General features: G+C 41.9%; 1 protein-coding gene across 1 annotated transcript; it reads right to left on the bottom strand.

Moving 5' to 3' along the window:
* Positions 1 to 967: 967 nt before the first annotated feature.
* Positions 968 to 16,574, bottom strand: LOC133469661 (thrombospondin-2-like). Its single transcript, XM_061756976.1, has 20 exons — positions 16,427 to 16,574; positions 15,287 to 15,426; positions 13,472 to 13,639; positions 12,598 to 12,691; positions 11,693 to 11,845; positions 10,524 to 10,700; positions 10,272 to 10,445; positions 9,533 to 9,660; positions 9,061 to 9,195; positions 8,769 to 8,987; positions 8,593 to 8,700; positions 7,601 to 7,760; positions 5,435 to 5,553; positions 4,982 to 5,216; positions 4,368 to 4,595; positions 4,151 to 4,281; positions 3,763 to 3,903; positions 2,942 to 3,039; positions 1,228 to 1,367; positions 968 to 1,131 (listed from the first exon to the last, which is right to left on the bottom strand). Exons 1-20 carry the CDS (start codon positions 16,482 to 16,484, stop codon positions 1,124 to 1,126), a joined length of 2,814 nt encoding a protein of 937 aa, XP_061612960.1. The 5' UTR covers positions 16,485 to 16,574; the 3' UTR covers positions 968 to 1,123.
* Positions 16,575 to 18,566: the final 1,992 nt, after the last annotated feature.

The following is an 18,566-nucleotide window of genomic DNA, read 5'->3' as shown; positions in this document are numbered from 1 at the left end:
GGGAAAACAATTATCCACATTAGCCTATCTTTTGACGTGTTATGGACTAAACCAGTAACGGAATCATCATCAATTTATGGAAAAAATAAGAGTCTGTTTAATCTATTACAAGAAATAATCATTATTTGCAGCCGTAGTATGAATAGCCTGTAATTGACATGTAGCTGAACTTGAACCTGTATGACAAACGAGTAGCCCTTCACATGAATCAGGACCCAAGAAGTAGATCCCACTTTCAAAAAGGTTGCTGATGTGTGACATTGCATCATTCTTTATTTAGTTTTGTTTAATTATTCAACAGTTCCGAATAAACAACAAGAATCAGTTCATGAACAGTAATTGGGAGGGGGGGGGGAAAGGATTTTGCAGTAAAGTTGAATGAAAAATATTTTTTAAATCTGGTTATTCAATTAATCGATGGATTAATCAACCTATCCAATCGAACAACAATCCAAACATTGCATTTCCGCCATCTATTGGCCACTTGGTGCCAAGGAAATACATTGAAGTGAGTTGAGGAGCTTCACTGAGACAAAGGTTGTGCTTTGCCGCCATCTTGTGGCACCTGTAGGCAATTATAAACCTTTTGGGGGCCATTAATTACAGTTGTGCCTTGACATATTAGTTTATCCATTCCGTGACCACGTTTGTACGTCAAATCATCTTTCACCCCTAAAGGAATGTTGAAGTCATTAATCTGTTCCAGCATCCCCAAAAGAGCAACAAAAGATTTTGTAATGTGTTTTATAATAATGAAAATAGCTTACTATAATATTGCTCTTTTTATAAACATAGAGTAATAACGTAATTAAATGTATAATAATAATAATAATAATAATCGGATCTCATGGGCTTATGCAAGTGTACCTATCAAAGTTTATTTTTGGCAAGAAGTGACCACTAGATACCAGTGTAGACCACATTGCCATGGTAACGGTGCACTTCTTCCATACACGAATGCAATAAATAATTATTTACAAGCTTTAGTGAAAAGCAAATGACTCGGAAGTTATAAAATTCTGCAAATTGCTTTGAAACAATATTGTTGCATAGGAAAATTGATCATGGTCCCAAATTGATCGTCCTGGATGGTTTGAGTTTCTTGCACGTCCCAGCAAACACGTCAGTTATCTGCGGATGGGAGAAAGTCAAATAGATATTCATAGTCAGGCACAGCATTTAGAAATTGTTTTGTTTTATTATTGTTGTTGTTGTTGTTGTTTTTACCTCTGCACTCGTATCTGAGGTCAGAGAAGAGCACGAGCTCCTGGGAGAAGACAAACATTCCCAGTCGGCCACCGGCCAGCGTGTGGTCGTAAACGGCGCCCGAGTCCGAGAGGATCTCCCTGCCCTCGTACACCACCACCCTGCCCCGAGGAAAACGCAGTACGCACATGAGATAGACGCTACGTCTGTATATTCACCTCCCAGGTTTCATCTTTGTCGGTTTAGTCAATAATAAATAACAAAACATGTACCAGTAATGATTTTAAAATAATCAAATCATTACAGTTACATGAAATGAATAATAATGCCATTAAACAATTAAAAATGTTATGATATTTACAACAGCTAGATCATTCAAATATTAACAAATACAAATTCGTGTAAACATTTGTGTACAATTCCATGAAATAATAAGCCTGAAATTGTCATGGTTTGGGTCGTGTTTTCCTGTGTTCCACGTTTGTGTCCACCTGTCGTCGTCAACCTTCTACCTCGTGTCGACCAATCCGCTCTCTCCAACCACTCGCGTCTTGTCCAGGTGTTCCTCTTTGTCTCGTCAATCTGTTTGTATTTAGTTCCCCGTTTTCTTTCTCTTCTTGCGGGTCCATTGTCATTGTCAGGTGTTTCTGTCTCTGTCTGTGCCACGTCTTAGTTACCATTCATGTTTTGTTTCCAGTTTTAGGTTTATTCAAGTGTTTCTTTGGTTATCTGTTGTGGGACTTTGTTTAGTTTGCTTTATCCATGTTCCTTGTTTGCCTTTTATTTGGAAATCAAATATGATTTTTGGAGACTCCTGCACTCCTGCCTTGCTTCCCTTCCTCCCTGCACTTGGGTCCTCCACATTTTTGCCTTGCCTTCCTCGCCGTCAAATAACCTTATCGTGACAGAAATATACACTCAAATACTGTAGATGATAGACCATTCAGATGTGAAGTATAACATACAGTGGATATCAAAATTCCAAAACACATTTTTGTAAAAAAATATTACCGAATTGAATCCACAAAATAAATGACAATGCCGTTAAATATAAAAAAATACTTTTATATATTTCTTATAAATAGATGATTATTAAATAGGTTTAATACCACCATGAAATAATATATATATTTCATCATTTTATAATTATTTTCATTCTTTCATTATATTTAATTGGGTTTATTTTGGAAATGAAAAACCTCCATAATTAGATAGATATTAAAATAATTTTAAATACAAATAATTGTTTTTTTGTCTTTTTTTGTACATTTTTAAAACTATTTTATTATTCCCGCATCACTACCATTTTTTTTGTCAAAAGCCTTTTTAAAAACCTATTTTGTGAGGATTTTTCTTGCATTTATTCTTGCGGATGTTGTCGATAGAAATATATTCATCGCCGGTGTCGCAAGCGCTTTGTCGCAACCTTCCTTCTCAATAAAAGCCCAAGAACATCAGCTTTGACCATCATTCTGTGTTTGTAAGGCTACATTGATGGAAAAATGCTTTCTTTTGTGCAACCTTTGCAACAATCTCTTTGTAAATGGGCTTGAGAAACGCAGTCGGGCTTCCTTTTTATGACAGCTCACCGTGAAAATATGAAGGAAAGGCAGCCAAGCGGCGCAAGCTTGAACCCATTTCCACGTCCTCCAGCGCCTTCGACTTATCACTTCTGCTGTTTACACGCAAGGATGTTTGTCTAATTGCTATCACATTTCCATGACGGCGCTCATACCTGATGAAGCCCGTCTTGGGTCTGTGGATGAGGTGCATGCGGTAGGCCGTGTAGTCCTTCCAGCCCGTTTTTTTGGGATCGTGCCACAGTGTCCGGACCTGAGATGAGAAAAGTGCTTGGATGTTTTAAATGCGCTTCTCAGCATAACGTCACACATACTCCCGGGTGGCAAAAACTGTGAAGCCACCACTAGGCATGCAATAGCTTGAATGAGGATTTTTACCCTTCTTTGCAACTGCCACAGTTTGAATTTGTGACGTGTCAGTCGAAAAGATGTGACATGAGGTAAATTGATTGGAAGAGTGACGGAACGCCGGTGGTCATTTCCATTTCAAAAGGGGAATTGATTCAAAAATTCAGAGACACAGTAGTTAACAAATCAATGAGGGACTGGCTAATGAATTGACTTTTCTGTTGCACAGATTAACGGCACAGACGTGCTCATTTGACGCTGAGACAAAAAAAAATACAGCAAAAATAATAATGAAACAAAAATAATTCCTGATATATGTATAACTGTTTTTAGATTAGCAGGATGAATAGTATATAAAGTAGTTAATGATGAATAAAGTGTTGAATTGTTAAAAGTTTGGCATTCGCTGTAGAGAACATACAGACCATTTATACTCCTCACCCGCTGGTTCTTCTGGATTATTAATGTAGGTTTTAAAATAATTTGAAAAAAACCCAAACCCAACTTTATTTTTTTGTCATTGTTTTCAGTTGCAGTCAAAGGTAGTCACTCACTTTCAACCACCCGCAAGTATCCTGGTGACTATTATTTACAAACATCACGAAAAGGTCTATAAAAGACACATTGCCTGGTTGCGGGTGTTGCCGGTGTGCCACAGGGCGTTGCGCAGGTATTCTCCCGGTCCCGTGCTGGAGTTGACCAGTTTAATGGAGACCCCCGCTGTTCCGAATGCCTTGGAGGGCCTCTTTTCCCAGTAGGCCTGAGACACCTGTTCTCAGGACAGCAAGTCAGTGACATTTAGTTGACATTTGAGTGGAGAAACTTTACAATTGTCTTATAAAAAAAAAAAGGAAAGGAAAACATATTTTCAATGCGCAAAGGGAGTGCATGGTGGAGCACTCTGCCCGACATATAAAGAAAGCTATTAAAGGCTAGTTGTCGTCTGTTAAGTAACATAGTTAGCCAGACTGCTAGCAAACATACAACGATTAGATGGCGATTTTATGCGTTCACACCTGTTTCCACATGACAACATAGAAGCGTCGACTGGACTGATAGGCGAAGACGATGCCGGCGTAGTCGTCGTCCCGGTTGGTGTTCACGTAAAACGTCACGCTGAAGTCCACAGCGTTGAACGTGTCATATCCTATTCAAACATTTTATTATTATCAACATTTTTGATTTCGTGTAAATTCTTTAAAAGGAATTTGATGGCGTGAGGCTGAGGCGTACCCAAAGCGATGCCAGGGTCCGAGTTGGTGGTCTGCAGCAGCTCGGTGCCTTGGCTGCGGATCACCCACAGCGGGTCGGACTGGGTGGTGCCTTTAGGGTCCAGCAGAACCACCTGAAACTTCCGGAAGTCCGTGGACTTGATGTCGTGGTTGAACGGACAGGGATCCAGCGCGTCGGGAATGCTGTCGTTGTCGAAGTCGTCGAAGCAGGCGTCTCCGCTGCCATCGCCTGAGAGTGAATTGTAGGACAGTGAACCACCGCCGAGTCCAGATTTATCATTCGGGAATACACCTAGCGAGCATGACTAAAAAACTCACCTATTTGTGCCTATTTTTGAGCTCTATTTCTAACGTTCTAAGACTTTAAGCTGTTTATTGCCACGCCCACAGACGTTTTTTACGGTAAAAACTAAACATAAAACAAAGACAATTACACATTATGTATTGAAAACAACCACATAGCTTCGCTCGCTTAACGTTAATGCGAACACACATGGTATTTGGGGATCATTTTGGGATATATTTAAGGTTTTAACTGTTAATACAGGCAATGAACATTTTATGTCTATAACTTGTTAACTCTCACTGTATTTGTAACAAGAAGAAGTTGCTAACCGTCGGCGTCCAACTGGTCCCGGTTGGCCACCAGCCTGCAGTTGTCTCTGTCGTCAGGCACACCGTCGTCGTCGTCGTCGTGGTCGCAGGCGTCGCCTTTGCCGTCGCCGTCGTGGTCGGCCTGGTTGCTGTTGGCGACGTAGGGGCAGTTGTCCAGGGAGTTTTGGTGGCCGTCCTCGTCGATGTCCTCATTGTCGTCGCACAGGTCGCCCACCAGGTCGCTATCCGAGTCCAACTGCCAAACGCAAGCAAACACCAGTGAGCGTTACACAGGTTTATATCCTGGCATCTTTCATTCCTTCCCTCAGAGTTACTTTTTACTCATGCATCCTTACATCTTCCCTTCCTTCGCTGAAACCTACTTTTCTGCTTCCCTTCCTTTGTTTAAATGATTTGCCATTTTTCACTGTACGTGTATATATTTGATACAGATAAATGAGTTGTGATCCTTACTTGCAGTGGGTTGTGTAGAAGGGGACAATTGTCACACTGGTCCCCAACACCGTCCAAGTCGGTGTCTCTCTGCTCAGTGTTGTAGACCAACGCACAGTTGTCGCGATCGTTTGGAACTTCTGCAAAGGAATCAGTACAGGTATGCTAATATCAGATGGTGGTTTTTTTCCAATTTTTACTTTAGAAAATCTCATTTGAAACCCTAACCCAGGCTTGAAACCCCAACCGTATTCTGAAACCTAGCCATGAAACCCTAAGGAAACTTGAACCTATAGGCCTGCACCCTTACTTTCACACCCACATCCATTTGCACGCTGATTGAGGAGCATCTGCAACATTTGCACAACCATTGTCCCAGATTATCGCACTACTCGTCACTTTAAACCGCATACACTCCTTGAAGTCTCAGCGCCCTTTGCACAACGGTCATTGCACCGGACTATTGCGATATTAGTCATTCAAACTGCTGCTAGAGGACTCTGCATCTTTTTGCACAATAGTTTTTTGTCAATGTCTTTATGTCTCCAAAGTGTTCTGTAAATTGACTGTCTGTTGTACGAGAGCGGCTCCAACTACCGGAGACAAATTCCTTGTGTGTTTTGGACATCCTTGGCAACTAAAGATGATTCTGATTCTGATAGACTGTTTGATAGATTACCTAAAGATATAGCTGGATTGTGCGCTATTATCACCTTGATATTGCATGTGTCTGTATACCCTATGCCTGTTCAAGATTTAATGGAAAGGGCACCAATGTTTTTGTCCAATCTAGAACATAGACAAAAAAGAGATTTATCCTGGCAGAGGCAAAATGATCCAACATAAAACATACATCGACGCCATAGGTGTTCCTCGTGGGGTTCCTAAGCAATACAAATTAGCTGACCAAGTTGCAGGAGGATTTGAATACTTCATATGCTGTTGGTGTACGATGAATAAAAATGTTGATGGGATAAACTATATCCACTTCAATGTACAGAGATTAGGAAATTGGACTCAGAGTGGGTTGGAAGCTGTGCACGAGCAGCTCAAGGACGTTCCAAGACCGCGTAGCTGTCGACATGCTCCTCGCAAGAGAGGGAGGTGTTCGCGGTATGTTATGAGAACAGACAATACTGCTTCAGATGGCAGCTTGACCAGAGCCATCGATGGTCTACGGACCCTCAATCAACACACCTTGTGGGACAGCTGGATGGACGTTTTTGGTAAATACAAAACCCTAATTTCACCAATATTGATATCAATTGCTGTTTTTGCAGCCATTCTGACATTGTGTGGATGTTATTGTGTCCCATGCATTCGGGCTTTAATCAGTAGATGAATTACCACAGCAATTACGCCCACATGGAACCGTATGGAGCAGATTTATCCTTTATTGGAGGTTGATAATAATGACGATGATGATGATGATGATGTTGTTTTACCTGATTTGTTTCCCGATCCAGGTGATTACGATGTTTGAACTGCAACATTCATGTCTGAGTGTAAATGTATTTGTTTCATAAAAATGATTATACAGTTAAAAATCGAAATGAAGTGCCTGTAAGATGATATGAGAATTTGTGCAAATACATGATAAACAGGAGGGAAATGTTAAATATATTCTAGAAGTTATCATTTATTTGCTTAGCTTGCATTAGTATTATGGACGATTTTAGATGTCTCGCCTTCAAAAAGATGACTCGGCATCATCCGATGGAAGGGCGCCTGGACCAAGGACGTGATCGGATGTGGTCGGGGACGTGACAGGTGTTGGTCCAATGTTTTGTGTTGTGTCTTATTGTTTAGAACATTATGTCTGGGAAAACCCCTCCTATTTTCAAATAAATGCAGGAGCGACGGGAGAGATTGTTTAGAGCGTGTTGAGAGACTGTGATCTGAACAATCTCCCATACGCCCTCCTCATGAGAAAAAGAAACCAGTGTCTTCATTCCTTTTGTGTCTATTTTTTATAATGTTGGGTAAGATAAATCCAACAGAAACCCTAATCCAGGCTTGAAACCCTAACCTTGTTTGATACCGAAATCTGGGCTTGAAGCGCTACTTTGAAACCCTAACTGTGGCTTGAAACCCTGGCTTCAAACCCTTACCCTTATTTGAATCCCCAGCCCCCTGTAACGGACCGCTGCATTATGTTCAGATACCCTCGATGCCGCAACTTAGTACCGTCTCCGTCAATGTCAATGCTGCAGGCGTCTCCCTCCCCGTTGCCGTCGGTGTCCGTCTGTAGCGAGTTGCTATCAAATGGACAGTTGTCACAGCGGTCCCCGACTCCGTCCTGGTCGGTGTCGAACTGCCGAGCGTTGTACACCAGGGGGCAGTTGTCCTGCGGCACATGTTCTTATTAGCATTCGGTTGAGGTTAGAAAAGCTATTTAGACATTATTTAAGCCAGAGAGTCCCAACCACTGTGCCGCGCCATTCAAATGATCCAATTTAACATAATTGGGATGAAAATTATTTCTTTACTATGAATAATGTATCTTTGTTTATCGATCTATGCCAGTGATAAATAGTGACAGAGAGAACAATTAAATTATCTTCTACTAGATGGCAGAGGATATAATTAACCTGTTAGCATTCATACAACAGATTACAGTAAACCTCGGCTGCTCGCGGGGATCGAGACCAAGGCCCGCCGAGACTAGCGAAAAAATATAATTGACAGCTCCACTAAAAATGTTTAATTCCTTGTTTAAGCCACAAATAAATGACTTGCAGATTATTTGAGTTGTAAAAAATGCACCCGAAGTGCGTGTGTACATATACATTCGGTGGAGGCTCTCTGTAACAACCCAAGCTAATTTAGCTCCTCCCAGACATGTGTCGAGATGTATCACGTCTACATGCAGTATTTCCTTGACACCAGTTACTACTTTCTTATTCACACAGGGCTCTGGTGGCATCTTAGGCTCATGTTTAGCTCGGAAAGAGCACAAAAAACACAAATGAGGTGAATTGCTTTGCTTTGGATATTGTAAGTTCCACAGGAACATCAATAAATAAATAATAGGTTAAGGATAGGTAGATTCGTGAATAGGCCCTGTAAATTAGTGACTTTTTGTGACATTTTTGTTTGTTGGTGTGCCGTGAGATTTTAAACGTGTTAAAGAAAGTGTCTTGGGTCAGTAAATGTTGGGAAACACCAATTTTAGGCACCCGTTCATCGATGATGTCGTCGTTGTCATCATCTGGATCGCAGGCGTCTCCTTGTCCGTCCATGTCCAGGTCCTCCTGTCCGGAGTTTGGCACAGAGGGGCAGTTGTCCTGCAGCCAATTAGTAGTTGGTTGGATTATTGTTTTTTTTTTTACTCTTATTTTTTTCTTTTGTCTACCATTTGGCAGTGATGCGTTCCGTTCCTTTTACACTTCAGCCTGCTGTTGGGCCATCCGTCCAGATCGGCGTCATCGCCACAGAGAAAGCCGTCACCCGCAAAGCCAACGGCGCACACGCACTTGTACAAGTCTTCCGACGCCAGGCCAGAGTAGAAACAGTCAGCGTGCTTGTGGCAGGCATGCGTGTGGTCTTTACACGGATTGTACGGTGCACACACCTACAACCCGAAATAGAGAACCTGCATCAGGATTGTAGTGTAATCCAGGAAAAGTAGTGATAAAAAAACATACCTGCCGGCTCCTTTGGGCTTCCATTAGGCCGAGACCGAAGGGCTGGGTGCCTTTGTATCGAGGAGGACAGGGTAGACAGTAGTAGCCGGGGTCTGTGTTTACACACTCTGTAACGCACACTCCCTGCACATCACACTGCAGAAACACGTGTAACCAGTGTTACTTTGTAAGCATGTCTAATGAGTAGATGGATATAAAAAATAAAGTCTCAATAAACCATGCCTGAAAAGACAGAAAGTCTGCCATTTTGATTTGAAGCAGCCAGATTTTATTTCAACTCTACGGGATCACAGCTTGACCAAATGTAATGATCCTGCAATGGAAAATTCAGAGATGCACTTACGGGCAGAACTAGGGTCCTCTGTCCAGCACATGTTCATTGTTCGTCTCAGCTTTAATTACACAACTGGCCTATCAGTCTTTAAGCTAAGCCCTCGAATGTCCAAAGACCACGTCAACATTCTGGCTTTACCTCATTGTCATCTTCGCAGTGAGTGCCATTGCCGTGGGAACCCAAGTGACACTGCCCGCATTGCCATGAGCCGTCACTGTCAGTCGTGCACTGCACCCCGGGAAAGCACGGCGTTGACAGACACGGGTCTGAAAACAAAACAAAAGGTGAATCAGAAACCAAATAGATGAGGATTGATGTGTCTGTATCTATCATTTAAGCAGTTTTACGCATAAACGGCGTATCAAATATGCAACACAGGATATGGGCCTTTCAAACAGAACCAAAGCAGTTTTCTTTCCACGCAACAGGACAGAAAAAGTGAGTTTCAGGAGTTCAACTTAACACCCCGGTCCTTGCTTTTTGGTATTCCCTTTCAAATAGCCAACATTGTAAATCCAATAACACCTCAGGAGCTGGGAAATTTTGTGGGTCGACATTAAGCTCCCCAATTCCATGTCAGAACCTTACACACAGAAAAGCGGCATTGGAAAAAAAACACTTTTTGATGGGTTGTGTGACAGGGGCTTTTTGAGAGAATAAGATTTGTTAGGCACTAGTTTTAATGGTCTCATCCGAGAAATGTTCCAGAAGTCCAAGTGGGATGACATATAACCCCTGGGGCACTCCATCATGTAATGTAAATGGGTGAGAGCTTGTTCTACAGGTGAGTGTTGAAACATAAAACAACAATATTTAGGATAAGATACGTAGCGCAGATAGCATTTCTTCAGGTGGCGAATAAACACAAGGTGTTTACCTAAAGGACAAGGTTGTTTGTTGCAGGCTTCATAGTCCGAAGCCTCTCCAGCACAAAGCTTCCCGCCATATTGCGGCGCGGGGTTCAAACACTTCCTCTCTCGATTCAAAAGGCCTCCGCCGCATGACTTGGAGCACGTGCCCCACTCAGACCAGGATGTCCAGCCTCCTGGAACTGCACGTACACAAACACACGCACACACACATCTTTTTACCATTTTGGCACACAACGTGAGCTCATAGTTGTGCTCACCTGGGCAGAGTGTGTTGTTGCAAGGCTTCATCTCCATTGTGATGCCTGTACATCCTCTTCCTCCCTTCCGCGGTGGTGGATTGTCGCAAAGTCGGACACGTGTGATGTTACCGTCTCCGCAAGTGGTCGTGCACGGAGACCAAGGGGACCAAAGACTCCAGCTCCCCTCAGCGCGTGCTAAACACCAAACATTTTGGGGTTGTGTTCTGCCATGCACCGTCCTAACAAGCATTGACAAGAACTTGAGTATTTTGCAACATAAGTGTCACCGATTTGTCTAGTATACGTGGTTCGAGTTTGGTAGCAATCGGACAAAATCAGAGAGGTCAAGTTTGTCTTCAAAAGACCAGTGGAAATGGCTAGATGAAGGCTCATTTAGCCAAAATGGCTGTTTCAAACCAAAATGCCATACTTCCTGTTTTGTTTTGTTTTTTGGCCTTTGTGTAATGCGATTTTTGTCTTTGCGTAAAAGAAATGGCTACCTAAATTTGTGTCACTAAGTTAAACCAGTTTTAGGGGTAGACTTAAAAAAAAAAATAAATAAATAAATAAAAAGCTCCACTACAGAGCTTCATTTTTACACTTGTGTGATCGGGCCCTGATTTAAATTAAATTAGCCAGACTTGTTTACTACAAATTGACCCACAAACAAGTCTCAGGAATCCATGCTCGAAAAGACACAGGAAGTCTGTCATTTTGTTTTGAAGCGAACATTTCAGGCTCAATTTTTTCCATTTCCATGCCATTCTAAAAAGGAGAAAGAAAGAAAGAAAGATTTTGTCCGATCTCTCCAAAACCTGAACCATGTATAAAAGACAGATGGACGATGCTAAATTGCCAAGAATTTCTTGTCATTGCGCTTGGGCAGAGCATGACGGCGAAGTTTGACGTCTTCCTAAGAAGTCTTAAATGTAGCTTCCAATGCCGCAGAATTCTCCACACATCACATCCTCGCCGCATGTATATTGAGTTGAGTTGAAGAGCAAGAACATGGTTTCAATTAGGATAGTCATCTCAAATGCATCTTGAGTGAAGTCGAAAGTGTCACGTGGAGCGCACGCAGAAGCAATGTCCTTGGAGCACATGTGCGCCGTCAATCAAAAGAGAAGTAATATAAACGAAGGTAGTGAGTGAGTCAGGACGTGTTGCAGTCGATGTGGTGTACGTACCTTCGCACTTGATCAGCGTGCAGCCGCGGGATTGAAGCGACGGCCCCGGGCAGGATGCCGCGTTGCACGAGCGGCCCCTGCGCTGCCCGCCGCGCCCGCAGGTGGACGAGCACTCGGTCCACTCGGACCACCGGGACCAGCCGTCTGCTTGGTCTTGACAAACATGAAGACATGAATGCATGTTTTGGGGGTACCGCTTTACTTTTGCAGTTCTGTTTACTGTATCTATTGAGTCAGCCAAACCACAATTCACTCTTATAGGATCAAACTCCCTCAGTCTGAAACATCGAGTTCTGGGGCTCTGGTTCTGTTTATGTGAGGTCCTGGTTCTTTTTTTGTGGGAGGTTCTGGTTCCATATCAAGGAGGGTCTGGTTCTATTGAGTGGCAATTTCTGGTTTTATTAATGGAAGTTTCTGGTTGTTTTTCGTGGGAGGTTCGGATTTTAATTTGGGAGGCGGGTTCTGGTTCCATTTAAGTGAGGTTCTAATTCTGTTAATGGAATGTTCTTCAAAAGTGGGGTGGGTTCTGTTTATGGAGAATTCGATTTTTTTTAAGTGGCTGGTTCTATTTCAAGGGTGGTTCAGATTTTTTTAGAGAGAGATGTTCTGGGTCTGTTTATGAATTGTTCTGTTTAATGGGAAGTTCTTGGTTCTGCTCTTGTTAGTTCAATGTTCTTGGCCCATTGAAGGGAGTTTCTTTTTGTTGTTTATTAGTGGAAAGTTCCGGTTCTGTTGAGTGCAATGTCCTTGTTATTTTAAAGGAAGTTTCTGTTTAGTCGGATAGAACCTATACTCAGTGAGGGGGGCAAACATTTTCCTTGACTAATTGAGTTGCGAGAGAAAGAGACCGCATAGGATAATAGTCGCATGGATTGTAAACATTGTTTTGGTAAATGTTGACTCACTAAGGCAGACGGGGCAGCACTCTCCTTCTGCAAAGGTCGGATTGATGCAGGACACGGGAGCGCAGGACGCCTGATGACACAGCACCCTGCCGAACTGGACCAAAGTAATCAAACATGGAACAACATGTTTTTTTCCCCCCACTGTTTTGCCAGATGTTACATTGAGGAATGAGATCATGACAGACATAATCAAGTAAAACAGACTCAGGGAGGACGCATATTAAACAATAAGTGCTGTACAGTAAAAGGATACTATGTAACAGATGTGGCGGACACAACATTCGCGGCGTGCTATTAGCATGAAAGTTTTTTCTACAGTGAACCCTTGCTATTCGCAGGGATGAGGGTTTTAGGTTTTTTTTTCCAGTTATGCAGAGATAGTTGTATTGCTTTAATATGTATACTATTGCGAACGAGTTGGGCACTTACTGTACCATACGTTTCCATTAACAGGTCAGCTGGTCCACCACTGCCAATGGTGATGTGGACCTATCTTTGCATAATCTTGAGATGTTTACCACCTTGCTTTCTCTGGCATCAACCCCAACAAGAAACCTCGCCTACCTGTTTGGACTCCGCTGGAATCTTCCAGGTTATTAGTCGCTAGTTACTCCTTGTGCTAACATGGCACGTTGGGAGGAGCATTTGGCATTTGGGCTGCATCTTAGGGCATTACAGAAAGAGTACAGACATATGCGGCTAGGTGTGAATAGGTGCGTTTTTCGTCCAACAGTTTTAGTTACAGTATGTTCTACAGAGAAATTTCCGAAAGGGTCACTCCAAGGCAATTCCCGAATCGGCAAGGGCTCACTGTACTTATTACGTATTGCGTGGTAGTTTTTCCATTGAGAGCGGCAGACAATGTACGGCAGACCTGACAGGCGCAGGACATGCAACTGTCCACGTCCCAGTCCTCGCCGTGCTGGTACTCTCGTCCGTCCTGCACGCACGAGATCTCGTTTCCATTGCTACTGCCGCCGCCGCCGCCGCCGCCGCCGGCCAGTCCGGCCATAGTAATGCGCATCTCTTCGTTTTCTTTTAACTGACGAGACAAAAACAAAGATGTTGTTTCATCAAGCCAAGCGTGAAAGTAACTTCATCAGATGTTTGCTGGTTGTTTATATGAGGGGTTTTCAAACTTTTAAGGTCCAGGGAAAAATGTTGTTAATCCAAACGCCATTTAAATATAACTACCAAGTGCACCCCTAAATGCCACCAGAATTATTACTATTATTGTTTTTATTTTTAACATTTTCGATCTAAATACTTATGACCCATTTAATGGAAAGGAACCAAATTCAAGTGAATTAAATTAGATTTTTATCCACTGTCGCTAGCTGATGTGCACTGCTTACACTAACAACAGGGCTGCGTAGAGAGAAGTGCTAGTTTACAAAAGCACAGTCAATGATGCCAATTTAGCGATTCGGTTGCTATTAATTAGGTTCTCCGACCGCTCCAGCACTTTTTTTTTTCCAAAATGGGTACTAGCAACTTTAAATCACGCTAAGAAACAGATGACACGAGGGGGACCATTTTCTCATTGTTTTCCATGTGACACCAAAGGAGCCCGCTGGAAGGTAATCGCGCATAATCCATAATAGTGCATTTCAAATTATTCTGCAGACCCCCAAATTATGGCTCGTGGATCGCCAGCGGTCCAGGAACCCCAGTTTGAGAACCACCGGTTTAGATGTACCATCAAGTTACGAAGAGACCTGAGAAGGGATTTGCGGTCGGCGAAGAAAGACTGTCGCTATTCTTGCACTCTCCTTGAAAAATGACAGCCGCTTCCACCGCAGAGCTGAGCGTTTTTGCGCCAAGATGGAGGATGCTAATACTTGTTCCATTTGCGCTGCTTTCTGTTTCGGCCACACAAACCTCAGCTTGGCATCAGCTGAGCACACAGTCTGACGGAGATGTTACCAGTGGGCATTTTCATGTGTTTCAAATCAGCTTTTCCCCACTAAAATGGCACTTTTTTTCTTTGCTGGAATTTTAAACTCAAAATGAATGCATACAAGAACACCCAGAGAGAGTATTTGTCACAATCATACAAATATAAAATGAAGTAGTAAAGAACTTTTCAAAGAGTCTATAAGGCAAACGTGCGGTGTAAAAGCTTATATAAAGGGGCAACTCTGATGAGATTTGACAGATATATATATATATATTTTTTTTTTTTAAAAACATGTTTTAGAAATACAAAATATTTTTTTGTACCACGTGTTTTTAAGTTTGTGTTTTCCAATTTTTTATCAATTGGTTTTATGCTTCATAAATTGGGTATTAATTGCACAGAATTCCATGTGACACTTTAACAACATTTGGACAGACTCATTTAAAAACATGTTTTACAATTGTAAATAATATTTGTACTACTTTTTCTATTTTTGTTTTTGTTCAGGTATTCTTCATTAATAACTACAAATAATGAATGTTTAAATAATGAGACCGTTGTAAAATATTATTCAATTACTTATAATTCCCTAATTTGAATAAATGGCTTCAGAACAATTTACAGAGACTCACTCAATAAACTGAAATAAATGAATACGACGTACTGCTTGCCAAATAGTGAGCCCACCCTTAGAATACCTAAAAACTGCACACAGGATGTTGCACACAATTCAACCGGCAGATGACCTTCCTTGGTGGAGGTCATTAAAAAAAAAAACATCCATCTCACCACTCTGTCCAGGTCTTCGAGAAGGTTTCCGGTGACCAGTCGCATGTCGTTGATGTCGGCGAGCAGCTGCACCAGCTCTTGGCACGGGTGACGACACACCGCCGCCGACGTCACGTTGGCCACGTCGGCACCGCACACACCTGCAGACCAGCGTGTTTGTGTGTGCTAAGACGGAATTTTGTATTTACACACACCAGCCAGGTCATTAGGTACGCCTGCACGATCTAATAACGTCCAACGTGACATTTGTGCCTTCACCAGGTGAACAAAACAGCAGTATTACAATATTATCCAAAGCTATTTTTCTCATTAAAAAACTTTATTTTTGCGAGGCTAGAACAGATTAATGGCATTTCCATTCATTCAAAACGAAGGGAAACATGCGAGGATGTAGAACACCATCTGAACGACATAAATTCAAAAAATGAACCCACAAAATTAGGAACGATATTATTAATTCATACTTCGCTTTAGGGGCAGGCGACCTCCATTTTGACTTCATTTTTTATGTTTCTCTGGGGGGCCAAAGGTCCTTGTGCAACACTGCACGTTTAACCATCAGAAAGAAAAAGTTATAAAATAAAAGCGAACATACGTGCAACACCATGAATAACTATTCTTCAAAACTTTTGTTGTTGTTGTTGTTCATATAAACGAGACATTTATGCCCCCTTTTTAGCCACTTACATCACTGCTGGTCAGTATGTTTAATGTATCATGTTGATTTTAAATTTACTGTATATAATCAAAATGAGGGAAAAAAAGACAAGCAGAAGGTTTATCCTACTTTTCCCCAGTTTTAAACTATTTTTTTTAGTTTTTAATTTAAAAGGAGGGTTACATAATCATTTACTAATTAATCAATTGCTGATTGATAAATGTCTTACTCCTGTGTTTTAGTAGAACATATTAATTGATGATAACCTCGATTAATTAGATATTAGGTATTAATTGTGAAACTATATGTTTATTATTGTGGTTGTACGCTTTATTAGCTCAACAAGGCAACCAACCACAGTCATAATAAACACTGTTACATGAAAAATTCTGACAGGAAGTAAAGTTTTGAAAATATGATGTATTGGAACTCATTAGCTGCTGTACCTAATGAAGTGGCGAGCGCGTGTGAAGGTGTGGTACCTGCGCACACAGCCGCCGCGTAGAGGAGCAGGCGAGGAACGCCCGTCGGCCCGCTCATCGTCCCTCTTCTCGCTTATTTCCCCGTCGCCTCTTCGGCATCTGGTTCCCGTCCGCACCGAATGAGAGAGGGGAGCAGCTCTGTGAGTTCACAACTAAGTTGTTAGGGTGAGAGAGAGAGAGAGAGAGAGAGAGTGTAAAAGAGAGAGAGTGAAAGAGAATCTTTCCCCATTGAAATGAATGGAAATGTTATCAATCCTCCCCCCCTCCCGAAAATTGTAATGCATTTTTTTTTTCAATGAGAAAAATAGCACTCTATAGTATTGTACGTTATAAAACAACATTCAGTAAATACATAATGAAATAGAACGTAATGCATGAAACCATTTTTGTCACACTTTTTGCTTGAATTCAATGGTTCATGTGCTGCTCCTTCTATTGCGTGGGCCTTGGCCACCTGGGGGCAGTGTAATACAGACATATGGCTATACATGAAGACAGGCCAGTCCTCAGTAAGCTGCACTAATATTAAACGTTCTTCGGCTGTGAGTGTTTTTATATTATTTGTGTACATGTGTTGCGCCACCATTTGTATTCAAATGTCTGTTGCTTGATGTCTGTTATAACCCTGTCATGCTATTCGTTATCCTCTCTATGGCGTTTCCCATGATGCGTCAACATTAAGTTAGCGGACTGAAAGCCTAAGCTACAGTATGTGGTTGTTTTAAATACACAATGTGTAATTCTCTGTTTTAATCATTCTTAATTCACTTTGAAGAATGAGCCACATGCTGCTTCACTGTGTTTACATTTCCACGACAGTAACGTTTGGAGGGTTTATGGTCATTTGAATGATGTTTTTGTTCATAATCAATTGAGTTCCTTTGGGTCTGCGGGTGTAGCGAGCGTGCGTGCGTGCGTGCGTGCGTGCGTGTGCGCGAGGCAGGTAAGCAATGAGGAAGAAAGGATGATTTTGTGCTGATGCCCAACAAAATCTGGGCTTTTCCGGGGGGTCCATTTTCAGCCATTTGCACAGGTTGGGATCATCGTCTGATCATTCCCTTCGTGCGCTCCTGCTGAGTGAAACATGCATCATCCTCATCATCATCATCATCATTATTATTATTATTATGAATCACTTGTTCCATCACTCCAGACTGCAATGGACTGCACAGATGTGTGCACACATGCAAGAATGCGCCTGTGCCATGCCAACACACACAGACGCATTCAAACACACACACGTGCACGCACACGCACACTAAATCTCAACTAATGCCCTATTTGCAAATACACCCACTTCTGGGTCCCAACCTACCACTTGAGAATCGCAGCAGGGAATCACTGCACGATAAAGACAAAAGTATTGAGACCCAAGGCCTCTTAATCAATTAATGAATCAAATAGGGGATGGACTAGACCTCTCTAAGCGTGTTGTGGACCGAGAAGGGAACGGGCTTAATGTAAAAGGATTGACGAGAGAGCAACTCGAGAATAGCGAGCGAGCTTGACACACAGATCACCATTACGTCCTGAGAGAATGAAGAGTTTGACTTCATTTTAGTTTCATTCGATACCGGTAGATGGCTATAATTTCAATTCAATTAACTGTTACGAGGTGACCATATTGCAAAAAAAAAAAAAAAGTACATTCACTTTCATTTAGTTTCATTTGGTAGACGGATGGATGGATGAATAGAGTGAGTGTAGAATGAGTGAGTGAGTGAGTTTATCCAGTCACAGTGGGTTCAGGGTCAGTGGAACAACGGAGAGACAGTAATCCAGTTACCGGGGCATGATCCTAATATTGTACAGATTAAGCCAAACATGCAGACACAAGCTACAGAGTTATGAGTGTGGCACCTCGTTGGTCATGCCTGTCGCTGATCGGTTGTTCTTCCTCGGGTGTTGTGGTTTCTTAAAAATGAAATTAGAGGTACACGATGGGGCCAGGGAGAGATGATTTTAAAAAAAAAATTATATACCACTTTCAGGTTTATACTGAATAATATGACAAAAAGTGATTTTTTTTTTGTGGTTTTCCTTTTAACTGTAAACTCTTAAGTATATTTCAGAGTCTGTATTGGATTTACTTTTACGAAAGTGGAGATGTAGAATCACTGCTTTTACTAGATTTAAAAAA

This window comes from Phyllopteryx taeniolatus, chromosome 19 (assembly GCF_024500385.1).
Source record: "Phyllopteryx taeniolatus isolate TA_2022b chromosome 19, UOR_Ptae_1.2, whole genome shotgun sequence".
NCBI lineage: Eukaryota > Metazoa > Chordata > Actinopteri > Syngnathiformes > Syngnathidae > Phyllopteryx > Phyllopteryx taeniolatus.
Note: the sequence above shows the minus strand (reverse complement) of the source record. Positions and strands in the feature narration are given on the sequence as shown.

Excerpts from the sequence above, each read along its gene's own strand:
- LOC133469661 (XM_061756976.1), bottom strand. The coding sequence starts at position 16,484 with ATGAGCGGGCCGACGGGCGTTCCTCGCCTGCTCCTCTACGCGGCGGCT. Across the intron at positions 13,640-15,286 it reads TCGAAGACCTGGACAGAGTG|TTAAAAGAAAACGAAGAGAT; the intron begins GTGAGATGGATG and ends TTGTCTCGTCAG. Across the intron at positions 1,368-2,941 it reads CCCAAGACGGGCTTCATCAG|GGTGGTGGTGTACGAGGGCA; the intron begins GTATGAGCGCCG and ends TCCTCGGGGCAG.